We start from the raw sequence: 18,822 nt of genomic DNA, 5'->3' as shown, positions 1-18,822 counted from the left end.
CCCCCCCCCCCCCCCCCCCCCCCCCCCATGTGGGTTAGCACAGATTTCTGTGCTAGAATAACGACTTTCCCTATACATGAGTGGAGATGATAGTAGTAATTGTAGTACATCGTATAGGAACTAAACTAAGTTGTTACATGTACACTTGGTCTTCTAACATGTTTATTACAATCATATGACATCTTTTATAATGTGGTACTGAAGTCTGCATACATACAGTTTTACTTTAGTCAGCAATGACGACATATGCCATTACAACTTACATGTGCTGTATGGGTTCTGTTGGCAGAGGGTATGAGTGTGGCAAGAGGAAAGAGTTAATACCAAACAAAATTTATGATTGATGTTCCTAAACCAATGTTCAGACTGTAATGTCATGGTTACAGTATATTCTAAAGATATAAGACTTTCTGAACACATTAATAAATAAGTGTAAATCTTGAATTATCTATGTCTTCTACGAATTTCTGGCAAAATGAAGAAAAATATGACAATAATATAATAAACTGGAAACAAATAATGGCAGTTTTGAATGTTTTGATTCATATTTTGTGTACTGCAGAAGTATAGATGCATGGTTTTGAGAAATAGAATAACCACGGTATAAATTCCATGTTTTCTGTTTGAATACATACAACTTGGTTTGTGCACGGTATGATACTGGCCAATGCCATATATATTGCATATACAAAATGAACATGTACGTTTATAGGCAATTCTATTACATACATGTTTCTTTTAATTACTAAATTTGTAAAGTTTGTCACGTAATTTGGTTCATTGATATTTATGGTCCCAATGGAGACACACATGACAAATGATGTACACGTACATGTATATTAGAGTTTCTAATACAGCTGACTTTAAAAGATGCATTTCCAATTAACCCTGTCCTAGAAAATTGTCAGTTGTAATATTAGCAAATTGGGTTGTATTAAATTTAACTGTTAGTCTGTCTCTAAGTGTTAGGTTTTAAGAAGCAAACAACTTGATTGATACAAACTGTGAATCTAGGGAAAGCATGTAGTGAGAGGAGCAAAGGGTATTCCACATGTATTTACAATGGAAATCAACCAAGCTGAGCTAGAGGATAGTCTGAGCTGTGGCTTAGGGAGATACATGTATCTACCATCAATAACAACACAGTATCCTACTGTGAATGCGAGTCAAAAAAACAATTCAACTCTGTGTGGGCGAGACACACTTCTAGTCAACATATAGAAATGATCACTGCACTAAAAATAACGAGACAATGTACACAATTTTGACTATTATTACTGTTGCACTCAACACTACTCATAGGAATGTTTTGCTAGAAGGCTCGTATCAACCACGTCTATTTCTAAAAACTTGTGTTGAATATCTTTTTGTAGCTTGATCAATTTTCATTATAGTTTGTTCAGTTGTCCAGATCTATACACATACTTCATGAGTCATAGCTGTTGTTATATATAATACTGTGACTAATGTGTATTACACTTGACCATGGTATTGATGCTGACAGTGACTCAACACCAGCTGGAGGGGGCCATTTAATTAGAAATATACATGTATGGACAGAAGAAATATTATTACTCGGAATCCTAGTTGAGCAGTAACCGTTTGATGATTAAATTGAACTGCTAAATTGTTGTTGTCTTCCATTTTGAATTTAATAGGAATATCTAATTAACTCCCTTAAAAGAACTAGATTGGGGTATATTTCAGTGTTGATTAATTATCCAAACTATCCTCATAACTAATGAAATTGCAATTATCGTATTCATGGTTCAGTGAAGATTTGACATAGCAATGCAGTCATAGCCGATACACAGATGTTATCGAACTCTCCATAAATAACACTCGCTTGTAACAATGTTGCAAGGATAGAGATTAGTTATATGCAAATCAATGCATACATTGTATACATGTAGACCTTTCTATGACTAGTGCCCTCTTCTAACAGTGTCAAAGGGTGCAGATAAGTGATACGCAAATTTATGCATATAGACCTTTACATGAACAGCGCCCTCTAATTTTACAAGGATGCAGATATTAATGGTATGCAAATTGATGCACATAGGCCTTTACATGATGCAGATAAATGATATGCAAATTGTTGCATATAGACCTTTATGTAAACAGCGCCCTCTAGTTTTACAGGCAAAGCATAGTCCCTGTGTTGTTTGGGTAATATTTAAGGTAATATTTACTAAAGTTAGTTCCTTAAAATTACTGAGGTTCTCAATTCATGTAGTGGTCAGGTGGTTAATTAAAGTAAATAACATTTACCTGGTTCCTGAAGTTATTTTACTGGTGTTCAAATCTATCATATACTGTGTATGAAACTAGGCCAGAATTTTTTATTTCCTCTTTATTTTACCAGGGTCCCTAACCCGTAGTAAAAACACTGAGTCCCATATACTAAATTATCGTTATTTATTATTTAAAAAGAAAGTTTATTTTTGTTCACTTGTAAATTATACCTAGGTTCACTTAACTGACCAGCCCACATTTTTTCACATCATTGAACAAGAGATAGAAGAATTTATAGCCACTTTAGTAGCTACTAGAAAAGTCTGGCAAGGCAGTTAATACTTGACGTAGTAATAAAACCTGTGATTATTCACAAGTTTTTTTTTTGTAAAAGAGAGCTAGGGGTCATGAGACAGGTCACAGACAATTGTACACCCCATAACACCAAAGTAAAATGTTTTCTGCAATCGTTTACAGCATTCATATTATTGTCAAGTGTAAAAGTGTACTGTTTCATTGGCTAATTGACCACATTAAAAAGGCCACATGCTAGGACACCTTTGAGAGGTTTTCTGAAACCTTCCTGACTTCGTCCTATGTACCGTCAGGACGGAACGCGTGACATCTACGCTGCAACCTTCCTATGTGTAGACACAAACCTATCCTACCTCAGGTAGGACTTGGGACTGCCTCAGGTAGGACGACCTACGTGTAGATGGGGCTAGTGTCCAGTGATAAAAATTTGGTTATTGACTTGTTTTATCTGTAAAAATGAGCTGGGGGGGGGGGGGGGTAAACTACATGTAGGTCACAGACAACATCTAATAGAACAGTGTCTACATAAGGCCAACACATTTGACAAGTTTGGAAAATGCTTTATAGCAGTGCTCAGCCATAAATTTAATATTATGATTATTCCGGAGTTTTATCTGTAACAGAGAGCCTTGGGGGTCATGTAAAAAAGGTCATAGACAACGTGCAAAACATGTTTAGGAGACTGTAGAAATGTCTAAATTAATCCAACATAAATTGACAAGTCCGACATTTATACCTGTAGCAGTGTTGACTAATAAAAATAATGATTATTCTGAAGTTTTTTTCCTGTAAAAAGAGAGTTGGGGTGATACGACAGGTCACACACAGTGTCCAATAGCAGAAATAGTGTCCAAATACTAAATATGTCAAACAGACAGAAGTGTTTGTACTCAATGCGGTTATAGCCTTGGGCATGTGTGTGATTCGATTGGCTAACTGCATTTTGTAGGTCATTTAAATGTTGACCCCTAGGTCACTTTGTGGAGTGGGGTAATTTATCATGGAGGGGACAATTATAGTACAAATGTAAAGATGGCAAAACAAAAAAATGTATAAAATGTGACATGGTACTAGTTAATTAAGAAGTGATGATATACTTTTAGTGCAGAATTATTTGTTAAGTCGTTATATCTTGGATCCTTAATAGCTGTATAAGGTTGAGAGCAGAAGTTACAATTTAATTGTTAGTTGTTATTTCAATATTCCACTAGGGAGTGCTTGTAGTGTGAATGGACACATAGACATATTGTCAACTCATTATAAAGTTATTTTTACATTTAGATGTTTTAGATACTGTACTATATATGAATATACATTGCAACCAATGATAAACAGGATGTTGTAAATTTTGTCAAAATATTTGGTTGACAATGTTACTAAGCAAAATATAGTGTATATTATATACATGTAGTGTATAATGTAGAAAAGTATATATATATGTGTGTGTGTTTATTTGTATATATACCCTCACACATGGTTATATAAATATATATGTGGGTGTGTGTGTGTGTGTATATATATATATATATATTATATATATAATATTATATTATATTATATATATATTATATATATATGTGTGTGTGTGAGTGTGTGTGTGTGTGTCTGTCTGTCTGTCTGTCTGTCTTCCTGTCTTCCTGTCTGTCAGAGTGTTGTGCATACTTTTTTATGTCTGTCTATGTCTGTAAGACTGTGTCAGTATTGTGTGTGTGAGTGTGGTTCGTTTAGATCACTCCTGTAGGGTAGTATTGATCTGTAGAAAACAGATAGCAATGAAATCATCCAGGATGAACATTGTGTTACAATTCATCAACTTTGTATAGTGATAGTGTATGAGTCAGATTGAAGGGATAACCTGGTGTGTGTGTGTTGTCTTAGTCACAGTCACTGTGTCTATGATACATCCTATGTGTTATGTGTACTGTGTTCTAAATAACAAACCCAGTACAGCTTTATACTGTTCCATTCACAATCACTCTTCCTTTTAGTCATCAATGGTTACAGTGGGCTGTCATTATATAATACTTCCGTGTTTCACACATCTTACATCACTCTCCCCGTCCCTCTATATGCATATACATGTATAACCAAAAACAGTTACAGGCAAGTCTGTGTGGTGTCTGAAATGTACATGGATGATGTATGTTTCATTAAAGTTGTTAGTCTAGATGCAATGCTACACATGGTATAAGTCAAAGACAGATCTTGAGATCGTTTCACAGGTAGCACTAGACTATTAAGTTATACATGTAACTGATATTTTACTCATATGTATATCTAAGCATGACAGATATTTAATTTTGTAATCTTTGGATAAATATAAGAAAGTATCTTGTTTCTTAAAGGCCAGGGTGTCAATCTGAGATTCTCACATTAGCATTACAGAGGATTATTCTTTTGTTCTGGAACCAATTTCTTTATCTCTGCCAAACAACTGATTTTCACACCTAAATTTTAATCAAAATTCAAACTGGACCTTTCAAATGTTTATAAAATAAAGGCAGACATGACGTCTCATTAGCTTAGATAGACCATTGTGTCTTTCAGCATGATGTCTTTATAAAAGTATTGTATTGTGTACTGTACATTTGATGTTCACATGGTGAAAATAACAGAATACAGCACATTTACAATAGTAAGATATTGTAAACCTGGGCATTTTTAGCTAAAGACTTATTTTCACTTATTTTGCTAGAAAACAGAAACGAAAAAAATATATAATGATAAAAAAACCTTGCACATAAAAACAATGTTCCAGTCTGGTAATTAGTAAAAATTAGTCTTTGAGAACTGGTTGAAGACTGGAAAAGTTGCAAAAATTTGCTAGTAGTGAAAATAACTACGTTTACAGTATGTGTTGTGCTTCCCTGTCAGTCGGGAATCAAGACTGGTTTGCGATGAACAATGTGACAGTTTAGAGTAGTATGGAGACTCAGAATATAAAATTGATGATTCTTTTCGATACATGTAAAGTATTGAAATGTGAGGTATAAAGAGACACCATAGCCAGTTAGTAGTACGTAGTAGTACATGTTGGCCTGAGTTGTATCGTATGAAATACAATCATCGTAATCTTTGAGGGTACTGACCCCTTATCCATTTCATTGCCTATCTCTTGTTGAAATCTTTCCAAAAAAATTTGAAGCAAATATATGTGGTTTATAAAAGTAGAAATCGAAGACAGCGATAACAGTAGTTAAAATAAATATGTTGTAACTTCAGAAGACTTGCATTGTTTGATTGAGACTTTATTCTTAGTTCCCGTCAACACAGAAATCAAGTACCATTTATGGCAAGTTATTAATCCCCGTCTCTCTATTTCCTTTGAGGGGGAAGGACCTCAGTATGGGAGTTTGTCATATTGCCTCTACTTGGCTCTCTAAGTGTTTGAGTATGTATCCTGTGTATGTGTCCTCTAGTTTGACCCCGTGACCTTGATGCCACTCCTTCCTGCTTTGCGTCAGTGGGTATCGGCTTACAGCAGTTAAATTCTTATAAGTGGTTGCTGTCACCAAACTCAGCTCAGTCCGATCTTTTAAGTTAAAACAAATCATTCACCAAACGCCAATTCCTGTGGTTTTTTTAGGCGAGTAAGATTTTTCGGATCAAGAATCGACTACTATTGAAGTATGTATATATTGTTTGCCTTGTATGTATTATGTGTTGTGTTGTGTTTTAACCCAGATTTGGAGAACCAGACTGGGGGTATGTGATGTGGTGTCACAGATCGGTACACAAATTGGTATGACCTTTCTGCTCTGATTCTCAGCATGGGAGTTTGTGATCGCAGTATTTTTGACATTTCTGTGTTTCCACCATCTCCAATGTGGTTGTTTCCTACCATCTGTGTTCTTATTTGCTGTGTCTTTTTGCAAATCAATGTGTAATTTCCCAAAGGAAAGTGAGTTTGTCCTGTAGGTAACAGTGAAGGAAATCCGTCTGTTGATTGTCTGTGGTTTTGAAAATATCATAGAATGAGTCACTAAATATGTAAAATATACAAAGTGGTTACCAAGCAATACCTTGTTTCAGGCAGAACATTTTTAATATTATTGTAGTAAAAAACTATTTATTCGTAATATATAAAATCAATTTTGAAAAGCTGAAGTTTGTCGATAGGAAATTTAAAAGATGATGTCAGAATCATATGAAGTTTGAAATGTTTGTTTTACATAAAAAGTAAACATGTGAACACTTAGATGATAGTTTATAATTATTTAAAATCTTCGAAGATACTTTGAAGACTATCTCGTTTTACATATTCAAAGAATTGAAAATAAATATACAATATTCACTGTATATATTTGCTGGAAAAGATTAGCATACAGTTTTGTATATAGTCAGTGGACATAATGATAATTACATGTATTTGTACAATAAGTTGAGATTTTGAATATCTAGATCGATGATCATCGAGGTGTTGAAATTTCATTTTGACCCGTAGAGTTTTTCTACTCTACAAAACAGCTGAAATAATGTCACAGATATCCTGCATGTAAAAGAACTATCAAAACATATATGTATGAACGTTTGACATTTCCATCAGCTTGTTTATGATTTTTTTTTACAGACAACAGAATGTATGTCTATGCCAGCAACTGGGTTGTAGAAATTAATCTTCTGCTCAGTCTGCCAACAGTCTATGATATATGATCGCAAACCAGAAACTGTAAACACAATGACGGGGAAATTTTTTGCAATACCAAAATTTGAGATTTGACATTCAATGTTCCCTGTAGAATTTGTCAATGTATGAAGGTTCAGAGATTGGTGACACCATCTGTAGTTGCCATTTCGAGACAAAATCGTGGGTCTGCTGGCTATTTTGTAACCAGAGACTTTGATTTGTGACTTGAGAACGTCTGCCAACATCGAGCCAGTACATGTATGCCATGCCAGATAGCTAAGTCTCAGGAGTAGCTGTTTTGATACTGTTTTGGCATAACTTGGCATGCTTGGGCGTATGATTTTCATTACAGTGTATATCAAGAGGGTATTCAGATTTTCATTACAGTGTATATCAAGAGGGCATTCAGAATTATGAAAAGACTTGGTACTCTTGTTACCTTGTTGAGAACACAGACTTGACCTTTGATGATTGAACGTTTAAATAATAAATTCTTTTCTTATTCTTTTCTTGTTACAGACGCCTTGTTAGCTGACTTACAAACAGCTACTTCACATCTTCAACAACCAAAGCAGGGAGGGGTGCCTGAACCGGCTCCAGTACCGACATCAGTGACGCCAACACACGTCGCCGGACACTATCAACCACCACCACCACATCAACATCAACACCAGGTGAAAACTAGCACAGTAACAACTCATTATCATCCACCTGACTCACCGCTATCACCACCACCGACATCGACAACGTCATCACAATATCCATTGGTTCATAACGGTGACTTTGCATCAAGTCAGGTTAGGAGAATTTACATACGAGAATGAATTTTCCCAAAAATTTATCCAAAGTTTTAGGTTTTGAGTAGACATTTACGATGATAAGGGCAAGTCAACTATCACAGAAAACAAACACAACTAAAACTATCAGTGCAACATATTGATGTATAAGCTATCGATGGATGAAAAGTAAAGTTATTTAATGTTTCAAATATTTTTGCTCTCTGATATGGTCAAATATGAAAACGGATTATACTGTTTAGTATACACTGCCCTCGCAGGCAGTGGCCACTATATGCTCGATTTCTGCATCAAATTATAATCAGCCAATAAAAAATCAAACATGGCCACTGCCATGGTTACAGCTTTCTGCAGAATATAAAGTTTATATTATGACTGAATTAGTATAAGGGGATACGCTAGAAAGTGATTCAAGTTTGGGTTTGTTTGTTTGTGAGTTCACTTCTCACAGCTGTGATAAAATTTGTCATCTCCTACATCAGCACTGAAGGTGAGTGTCATCTTACTTACAAACATAAAACTAAAACTGTTGTTCTACATCTTATATATGTATTACACAAGTGGACGATAGAGGTTTGGGTGTGTAGATAAAATCACCCTGTAATCAAGATAGTGTAGAAGTCCTCATAAATGTTTACTGTAAGATGACGGAAATAATCAGAGACTCCACCCTACTGTGAGTAGAATTAAACCAATGTCCATGCAATAGCTTACACATATCAACATGTCACAACAATAGTTGTGGTCAGCGTGCCTCTGAAAAGTTGTCATTTCTTATGAGTCACCACATAGTAAGAGATAGGGGAACACCAAATTTTGGTGAATCACTAGAAATTGCGTGCGTCAGTGGTGCATCAAATTGGTTTAGATGGTACACTGGTTGTGGTGTGTGTCAGTTAGTTGAAAGTTTGCTTTCCACTGTTGTATATCTAGTGTGTCTCCTAATAAAATTATATTTTCCGCACAACTACCCCTAATGTTTTAGATGAAGAATAATAAAGTAGTGATTAATGTGTCAAGTTACATTTAGTAATTGGAAGTATAAAATAAAAGTGCCTTATTTATATCAGGAGTATCTATAGTCAGGTTGAATACTGACCTAGGAGGGGGTCTCATTTTATTTTATTGTATTTCATAGCTACTGTACTTGTCCTCGTTTGATTGGTTTCTTCGTAGACTGAAATGTACATTGATGTGGACGCTTAGGTCTTGCTAAACACATACCTAGGCTGTTAATGGCCGGGCTGAGTTGGTGTTGGCCTGTTTAGTATGGTTGTTAATACATCCATCTGGTGAGGTCTGTATCAGCCTGTGTAGCATGGTTGGTGGTGCATCTGTCTAATGTTCGGAAGAGCCTTGATTTGAGACCTGGCCCCGTCCAGCTTTTCCCTTTCTTGATTACGTTTTGGAATGAGTTCAACTGGGCATGCATTGATGTACATGTATACACCTTGCAAGTCTCTGGGCTAGTTTCTCCTTGGATCTAAGCTATCATGGAATATAAACCTCATTCCAAAGTTTGCACGCTGACAACCACTCAGACACTGCATCTGTCAGTAATTGACATGAGTCTCTGGCCATTTAAATGTCATTCTGAGTCTCACGCACCGAGAGAGTTTTCACCAGTTGTCAGCGTCTTTCAAAAGCATATTGTCAGATCACAATCATATTTTGATATCTGTACAGTATACAAGTATAGTATTTCATAGCTAAGTGTAGTCAGACAGAGTCCAGAACTAAAGTATACTTCTGGGACGCATAGCATATCTTATCTTAATGGTACAAGGACAAGATATATATCTTGAGATGTTTTGGTGTGTGGTCATACACACCATTATGTCATGCATTGCTGTGGTCTCTTTGCAGTGGTCTATCATCAGCTAATAGCCAAGGGCAGTACACAGATAAATATATCAGGAAGTCTTGAATGAAACGGATAATATGCAGTCTTGTATCGTATGTATGGTTATTTTGAGATCAGCAAAGAGGACTAAAGTACAAAGTAGGGAGATCCCTTCAATGACAGATAGACATCTTATGAATTGATGTAATGACTGATGGATGTAACACGATAGAAACATTTCCTACTTAGTAAAAAATGCATGAAAGAGACAACTGACCCATTTACATACTAATGGTGACATAAGCAAACATTTTTTATGAAAGCAGAATTCTGTATTTGTTAGGTCACATGACCTGAGACTAGTCTTGAATTGTTAATGAGTACTTTGTTGAAAATGTAAAAAAAAAAATTGAAGTGTGTAAAAATGGAGCTTCTGCTTGTCAAAGTAAATGTTGAACAGGTGTCTTGGTTCACTTAACAGCCTACACATGTGTCGGAAGTTTAAAGCTCAAGGGTCAAGGGTCAAGGGTTATCTAGAGCACACAGGTACCAAATGGTCTGTGATTTATCAACACTTTGGAGTCTTGAAATATGATTTAAGATATGCACGTTTAACCTCTGTGGTAGAAAGTTGAACTGGAGAATGTGGTACATATCTACTGAGTGATAACTGTGCAGTGTCTGACTTGTTTGATAGATGGCATTATGTGTGTCAGTCCACAGAGACTGACACATAATGTGTGTGTCAGTCCGAAGAGATTGGACTTTTTTGTTTGTATATGAAAAAATAACCATTTTCTAATGGCGCTAAGTTTCACAGAAAGTAAGTCAGTATTATTTTGAAAATTTATGACGTGTCAACCATATCTCAACAGTGTTATCTGAAATGCCTTATTAGGCAAGGTACTAAAATCTATAATTTATGAGTAAGAGTTACAGTTAAACTTGTTCTCCGTTATTTATCTAATGTGTGAGTCACAATTGATTTCACATTAGCAAGTGTAGAATTTTCAGTTCTTGTATTCGTGTGAGAACTTCCATAAATCATGAGTCAGTGAACATCAAGGGTGAGATCAATAGTTCAAATTCAATGTAGGATAAAAAACTAAATTCTGTTAGTTAAGCCGCAGGCCCCCCCCCCCCCCTCCCCCTACCCTCCTTAATTGGCCAACATTGATAGTTGTTTCAGAGAGCACACTCAATTTCAAATCAGAATGTAGTAGTATGTAGTACTATGAATACAAAGCCCTAGTTCCCAACATGTAGTTTACTTTTTAGTGCTGTGCATTTACTATATAGCAAAAATTCTTCCATTTCTTGACTTCACAACATTTGTTAGAAATATTCATATTTAGGGGTACATAACAGATTCCATTAAAAGTAAAATCAATTTTGTTGGATGAGAACTAAAATGACTCAAAAGTTAGCACCCCCACCCCCAACTCAAAAAAAATTTAGTTTGTTATTCTACAAAGTAACATGTACATTGAATTGTTGATCTCGCCCTAAGCCAATTTGACGAATTAAAATTTGGCAATCTCCTACCTCTTGGTGTGTCTGACTAGTAGTGTACAAAATGTACCTTCTACATGTAACTTAGCCAATTTGTTGTGCCACTGACACAGAATCAATATGAAAATGTGGTTTTCTCTTTCTCTGTGCATTACTATGTGGTGACTCACTAGAAAACTAAGATTTTATCATTTTTAACTCAAAACTAAAATGCTTTGTCATTTTTGGATGGCACGCACTGCTTTAGCATTATTTATGATGTGTGTCTGTTGATTGTATTACAGGCATACAGATCACCACAGCAACAGCAGCCTAGTTACCAATATCAACAACAACAACAACAAGGTCCAATCTACGAAGCCACATACCCTACCTCACCAGCACCACAACCAAGTCATTCACCAACCGTTCACACAAACTACAGTTTTGAGAATCGAGGCGGCATTCCGCAGCAACCAGCATCAAATTACAGTACACCTCAGAAACCACCAGCACCACCCCAAACAAACTACCAAGCAACACCACCACAAACAAACTACCAAGCAACACCACCACCACCACCACAAACGAACTACCAAGCAACACCACCACCACCACCACAAACGAACTACCAAGCAACACCACCACAAGCAAACTACCAAGCAGCTCCAAGTATGACGAGTACATTGAATAGTAATCTATCCGAATTAGACAGTCTGCTAGAGGATTTACAGGCCGCTCAGTTTGCAGCCCAGGTACCTCCTAGCCCTACACCACCAGGTAGGAACAACTTTTAATCGATAGATCACAGAATTAATACATCCAGGAAGTGTATTTTCATGTAAAAATGTATAGCGATAGTCCCCACTAGCTCTATCCATGTAATGCAATCTATATACTATCATAATATTACTAGGGTGTTGGAACCTCGCAATACTGGACATGTTGCACGATGGACTGTGTGCCTCTCTACGTATTCTGTAGGGGGGGGGGGGGGTTCACCGGCTACTTTGGGGGATAGAAGACACCTGACTGTACCCTGGAATTATTAGTAAAGTCCTTCTCTGTCTCTGATTGTGTTAAAAATTTTCTAAAGATTACTCACAATTAAAGAGGTCAACATGTTTTTCCATCTTTCATGACAAAAATGTTGTCTGAAATACAATAAAGGCAAAGTCAAAAACAAACCCCCCCCCCCTCCCAAAAAAAAGGTTGCTATTCGACTACTGTAAAAAGAAAAAGGCAGTGCAGACCACAAAGTTATCACATATAAACAATGCATCTTGGAATGGGAAAATTGACTAATTTCATTATTATCCTTTTCTCCTATTTTCCTGCCTTTTCCCATAGAATTGAAGATTAGATTTTGTAATTAGTAAAGAACATTGGAATTAACACATTAAATTATTGTTATTCCAAGTTTGAGTTGAGTATTTTATGGACTAGGATCGTGTCACTGAGTTTGAGAGAAAATTTGTTGACCTAGGGGGTCATATAATCAGCAATGCACTATACATGTACATGTACACTGTACTCTAAGGGTTCAATAACATCTCATATGTACTATGGACAGAGTATCTAGGGATATGCAGGCATCCATTGTAATTTGAGATATAGAGCAAAAGGATTTAACATATGGAAATACCATGTCAGCTATTCCGTTGATATTATTAAAACATTCATTTGATCTCAGCAAACAGGTTCATAAGGTTGGAACTTCAAATACTTAGAATAATAAAGGATATCATTCCAGGAACGAGGGGAGACTGAGATGTTTTTGCTCAGTCATGTCTAGGACAATTTGTTCATCACACCGCCATCTAGTGGTGAACAGTAATCATCGTCAGTTTGACAACAGTGACATTGCCGAAACATTTAGACATAAAAAAAAGTAACTTGGTTGTGTATCAACAAACCATACTCTAATTTGTTTGATCTTCTAAGCTGTTCAGGATCATTGCCAAGGTTGATAACCCCTTGAAAGGGATGGGGAGGGAGGGGGGGGGGGCGCAGATATCTGGTAAAACACATTTAAGATTTTCCTATTGTTTAGCATGATTATGATTAAGAATGAACCCGTTCTGGAAGCAGGGGACATTGGTATAATATAGTTTATCAACAAAAATACAGCAGTCACCTATGAGATAAAGGGTTACAAATTACTTTAATTAATATGCTCCGTTGTGTCAGGGTGGCACACATTGGATTTTGGAAATTACAAGTGTTCTTTCCATGTATTGCAGGCAAATAAATCATTTATTGAAATTTTGGGTTTTTGTTTTCAGCTGGTCAAGTGACCTATACTACTACAACAACTGTTACAACAAAGAAAATGCCACCAGCTGTTGCTCCAAAACCTAAGAAACCAGAAGGTAGTAATGGTCCTGCTGGTAGAGAAGTAGTTGATCATGGCCCAAGGTGAGAATTAGTACTTGGTGATCTTTGGTTGTAGGGTGGGGTGGAGTTAGGGTTGATGGGTTGGGTTGGGGAAATTGAAGTAGTGGATCTTGGTCCAATTAAGGTAAATATCAAAACTGAGTGATTTTTAGGGGTTGAATTGGTGTTGGTGGGTTGGGGTTTGGTATGGAGGGATTAGGGTTTGGGGTAGTTTGAGAAGGTTTACTGTAAGGAATCTGGCAAAAGGTAATTTGAGTACCTGGTGCTCTTTGAGGGTTGAGGATTTGCTTAGGGTTGAGTTGGGCTTAGTGAGTTAGGATAGGGTATGTTAGGAGTATTGTTAGGTTTTGGAGGTTGGAGAGGAATCTGGCAATTTTATACTAAAAATCATGTTATAGTGTTAGTATAGTGTTATTCATCATGTGTTTTGTTTACTACTAGACATAAGCGTGAGGCTTCATTTTCATAAAAAAATTTCAAATGATAACTTTTTAAACAAAATTTTGACCAACAATAACATTGATTTTACTCTTGATTCTAGACCAGAATCATCTTTAGCTTTGTGAAAAATGACAGAAAAATCAAAATATTTTGTCACTAGTAATGTTGGCGGGAAAATCCTAGGCGCTGAATGCAAACAGTTACAGAAAAATAAGATATTTTGTTGATGTAATGGTAGTTTTGGCGGGAAAGCACTGTGTAAACAGTACTAAGTTATGGACACTTTTTGCTTGAGGCAGACACACTTATTTGGTGTTTGAATACACAACTGGGTATTAATAGCTGTATATATATTGTGATTTTGATGTGCTATGACCGTACACATGTAACCCTGCTGTATGCATGTATCAATCTCTCTGGTCTTATGTTACAACAATTGAAACTAGGCCCGATCTCCCATGAATTTTAGGGCAGTCAACTTTTTTCAGCTACAGTCATAGGTTGGCCAGTCGTATTTACCAGACTTGATTTCTTTGTGTGCCTTGCTTTGCAGCCAGTATAGTATGTCTAGCCCGCAACAGCATACTGTGTCTCAACCTCAGCATGCTACAACAGTACATGCTCAGATGCAGTCACCAACGCCCAGATCAGCCTCGACAGCCACCAAAGAACTTGATGATTTGATGGCATCATTATCTGATTTTAAGGTAAGAACTGCCCAGATATCAAGTCATTTTGAAACAATCGTTGTCTTGATAATGCTATTTATACTCACAAATTGATGTTTGAGAGGATATCTGGTAAACAACACGATGTCTGTTGTTCGGGTCAGACTTGGGTGTGGCAAGTCTTTGCACTAGTTTAATGGAGAATTCTATTTCACATTTTTTCGTATAATTTAGTGTAAAAAAATAAGCACTATAGTTGCACTTGGATAGAATTTTCATATGTCCAGTTATTAATTGTTATCAAAGACTAACTTACACCGGAACAAAGGTGTGCTTGCTAAGGTTGGGGAACCCTGGGAACCCTGGTAAACTTTATCCTTCTTACTACTTTTAGCAGGATCAGGATTCTGCATATAGTTTCCGTTGTTGTGTGGAAACCAAAATTGATCTTACCTGTTTCATTCTGATTTCACTATAGATGACATCCCAGGGTGGACAACAGCCTGTAACATCAGATGTCCCATACTCCCAACCACAAAAACAGCCAAGACCCCAGGCAGCACCCGCAGCTTCCGTGGCAACTAGTACCCCTGCACCTGCTGCCCCACGGGGTAGTCAGCTGGATTCTATGTTGGGTCACTTACAGACCGATATGCATCGCCATGGTGTTCAAACTGTACCCAAAGGACACTGTGCTGCTTGTAATAAACCTATCGTTGGACAGGTATGGATTTTTTTTTATGATTGGAAAATTATAGCAAAATTAATGAACATAAAAATGTACCAACTAATTCACTAACATACCAGACCAGCTAGCAGTGAAAATTTATAGAGCTGTGGCATTTTGTCAGTGGTGATATAAATCATGCTTGTGTTAGGGGGTCTAACTGTATTCCTATGTCATTCATGACACTAACCATAACTCCCTAGCTTTGTACACCATTCTACATTCTGGCCATTACAGGTTACTTCAGCATTATTCTTAATCTGATACAAAACGTGTACTATTCGCACGAAACATTCTTATTAGCTTTCCTTATTCAAAGAGTGTCATCAGTCAGAAAAAATAGTAATATAAATCAGAAATATTGACTGGATGTTATACAGAGAGGGTGGCATGTAGACCACACACATGTATTCCATCTAAGTTTTAGTGTCAATTGCTAAAACCTGAATTTACAAAAAAAAAAAAAAATATTTAAACTTGTGCATTGGAAAGCAATATATAAAGGAACTATGGAATTTAGGTATGAAAGGGGAGAAAAATGTATTTACATGAAAATTATTTTCATATTTTGCAATTTGTCTGTGAAATTTGATATTTGTGTGAACGTAGTCAGTACACTTTAGCAGTGCATGTCCTAACAACATAACTTAATTTGTTAACTATAGCAGTGATTTCATGCGTACCTTAGCAAGAATATGAAATAGCTCTACCTGTGTTTTTTAATAGGAAAAATGGTGGTCTAAAACTCGATATTATCTACTTTAGATTCGTGTGAAATTTTGGTTGTAATTTTGTAAAGTTGATCCACAAGTGAAATTTAAAATGCAGTGTTTGAAAAATAATTTGAAAATTTGGTTCAGCTGCCAAAACCATGTTATGGGTTGTGTTTATGTAGAGGGTAATATCATGCAATCAAACTAAATTCGTAAAAAAACACACAAAAAAAGTCATGTAAAATTACGAACTGAGACATTTCTGACACCTAGTTGGATTTGCTATGTAATGAGAGCAATTTGAAGTTGCTGTGGGAAGCTTGCAGATATATGGACAGTTATTTTGTATGGTTAAATAGTACAGTGAAACTGTTGTCAAATGTTTGGCTGTAATATGTAATGCGAGGATATAGCACACCCCAGTAAGGAATTTGCGTATGTGTGAAAATAAGATCAGGTCAGAGGTCATGTCAAATAGCTTTGTGAGAGTACACAACTCATGCAGATCTGACACAAAACCTTTTTTCAGGATATACTACATATACTGACACAATGCAATATGTGTTAGTAATAGTATGAAGTTAGGTACGGTTATAAAATTTGTGTCTTTTTATTGTTGGTTCAGTTTTGAGGGGAGTATCACATAGAAACAAAAGGATTAATTTGAATGGCTGTCTGCTTGTCGGCCATGTTTGTTCTGTGCCAGTGATTGATACCAAAGCGTGACCTTTTTTTGGACATTTGACATAAATCAAGCAGTGTGTAAAATACTTCTAGCAGAATTTAGCCATCCTCAGGGGACTTTGTGTGTAATGTGCAAATATCCTAACTGTTATTCTTGATAAGTCAGTTTTACAGTTGCAAGAGATTTTCCCAATACAAGTCGAGGACAGAAACAAAGTGGTGTTGTTGCTAAGATTTTCATGATATATAGACCAAGTACTTTTATGCTCAAACACTGATTGGCTTGTGAGAGAAATCTTCCGATCACCACCCCTCTGTCTTTTGTTTAACTCAGTTAAATGGGACAAGGCCGTTATGTAGCAATCACATGACCCTCTGTGGGAGCCGATGACATCATGTTAACATCTAACATAAGAGCCTAGTTCTTATTTAGGATGTCTAGGGACGACATTCCAAATATTTACACAATGTCTAAAACACCTACTAGCTGTAACTTTTCATATTGTTTGCAACTGAATATTAGTTATTAGATATTATTCCCCACTATGATTAACCTAAGGGGCCTTGTCACTACAAGTCAAACACAAGAAGTGAGAAAACCTACAGGTCATGAGTATTTTCCAACTGAAAGAAGAAAAATATTGGAGAATGATATGCTTGTGCAAGCTGAACTTTACATAGTATGGGGAGAATAACAACAGTCATATTTTGAGACCAATGGTGTAGATGCAGGTTGTTCTGACATAGGATGGCATAAATTCTACATTTTGTGTTTGAACATGTACAATTTGATTTGTGTATAGCATAACGGTAGATATTTCCATCGTTGGCATCAGGAATGCTAAATATTACTAAAAATTTTATTTTTGCTATTATTTACAGCTTGTGACAGCTCTGGGTAAAACTTGGCATCCAGAACACTTTACTTGTGCTCATTGTCAGGTGGAACTGGGTACTCAGAATTTCTTTGAGAGAGACGGTCAACCGTTTTGCGATAAAGATTACCATAACTTATTCTCTCCAAGATGTGCCTATTGTCATGGTCCAATTCTAGAAGTAAGTCTCGGTTTATTTTGGTAATCTTTTAAAGGGAAACACCACGTTAGGATATAAAGTCATTTTCATTCTACTAGTCATAAGTGATACTGTGTAAACTGGATTGATGTCCATGTGTAAACATTTCAAATAGCTTGTTCGTACCATTTAAAATCGCATCTGGGAATTGTAAATTTAATTAATTTCATTTCATTTAATGTAGGATCACCAGGTGATAACAAATTGTTCAAAAAAATACACAACTGTAATAATATAAACAAGTCTAAGTAACGACACAAAATAGTTCCAGTTACTGCTTCATGACGCATAACTAATATATAATCTTGTTATTATTTTCAGAAATGCGTGACTGCATTGGACAAGACCTGGCATCCAGAACATTTCTTTTGCGCTCAATGTGGCCGCCATTTCGCTGACGAGGGATTCCATGAGAAGGACGGGAAAGCCTTCTGTAGGGAAGACTACTTTGATATGTTTGCACCCAAATGTGCCGGATGTAACCATGCTATCGTGGAGAATTACATATCTGCCCTCAATGTCCAGTGGCATCCGGATTGCTTTGTGTGCACCGTAAGTATAGGTTTGACTGTTCATTCTTCAGAAGAGTACTTTGGTTTGTGTTACTCCTGCTTGCAGATGGAGTGACTTGATTCTGACACTTTCACTTTCCTTTTCTGTTTTGTTGTAATGCTGAGGAGTGTATTGCTTGGTATTCCAAAGTTTGTAATTTAATATCAATAAATCAACTGCTGTGCAATGAATTTGAGAATGAAATGGGTGGTCACTTTATCATTTTGTGATACATCATAATTGATTGAAATGTATTTT

At 36.3% G+C, this 18,822-nt stretch overlaps 1 protein-coding gene across 1 annotated transcript in view; it reads left to right on the top strand.

The window, feature by feature from the left end:
* LOC144449069 (paxillin-like) overlaps window positions 1-18,822 on the top strand; it is a 37,479-nt gene that overhangs the window by 16,009 nt on the left and 2,648 nt on the right. Inside the window, exons 2-8 of the mRNA XM_078139486.1 lie at window positions 7,697-7,974; window positions 11,614-12,088; window positions 13,594-13,726; window positions 14,700-14,853; window positions 15,293-15,538; window positions 17,821-17,994; window positions 18,334-18,564. Coding sequence (XP_077995612.1) covers window positions 7,697-7,974; window positions 11,614-12,088; window positions 13,594-13,726; window positions 14,700-14,853; window positions 15,293-15,538; window positions 17,821-17,994; window positions 18,334-18,564 — 1,691 coding nt within the window. The remainder of the gene's footprint in view (window positions 1-7,696; window positions 7,975-11,613; window positions 12,089-13,593; window positions 13,727-14,699; window positions 14,854-15,292; window positions 15,539-17,820; window positions 17,995-18,333; window positions 18,565-18,822) is intronic.

Source organism: Glandiceps talaboti, chromosome 18 (assembly GCF_964340395.1).
Source record: "Glandiceps talaboti chromosome 18, keGlaTala1.1, whole genome shotgun sequence".
Taxonomy (NCBI): domain Eukaryota; kingdom Metazoa; phylum Hemichordata; class Enteropneusta; family Spengelidae; genus Glandiceps; species Glandiceps talaboti.
This window is presented reverse-complemented; position numbering and strand designations above follow the sequence as displayed.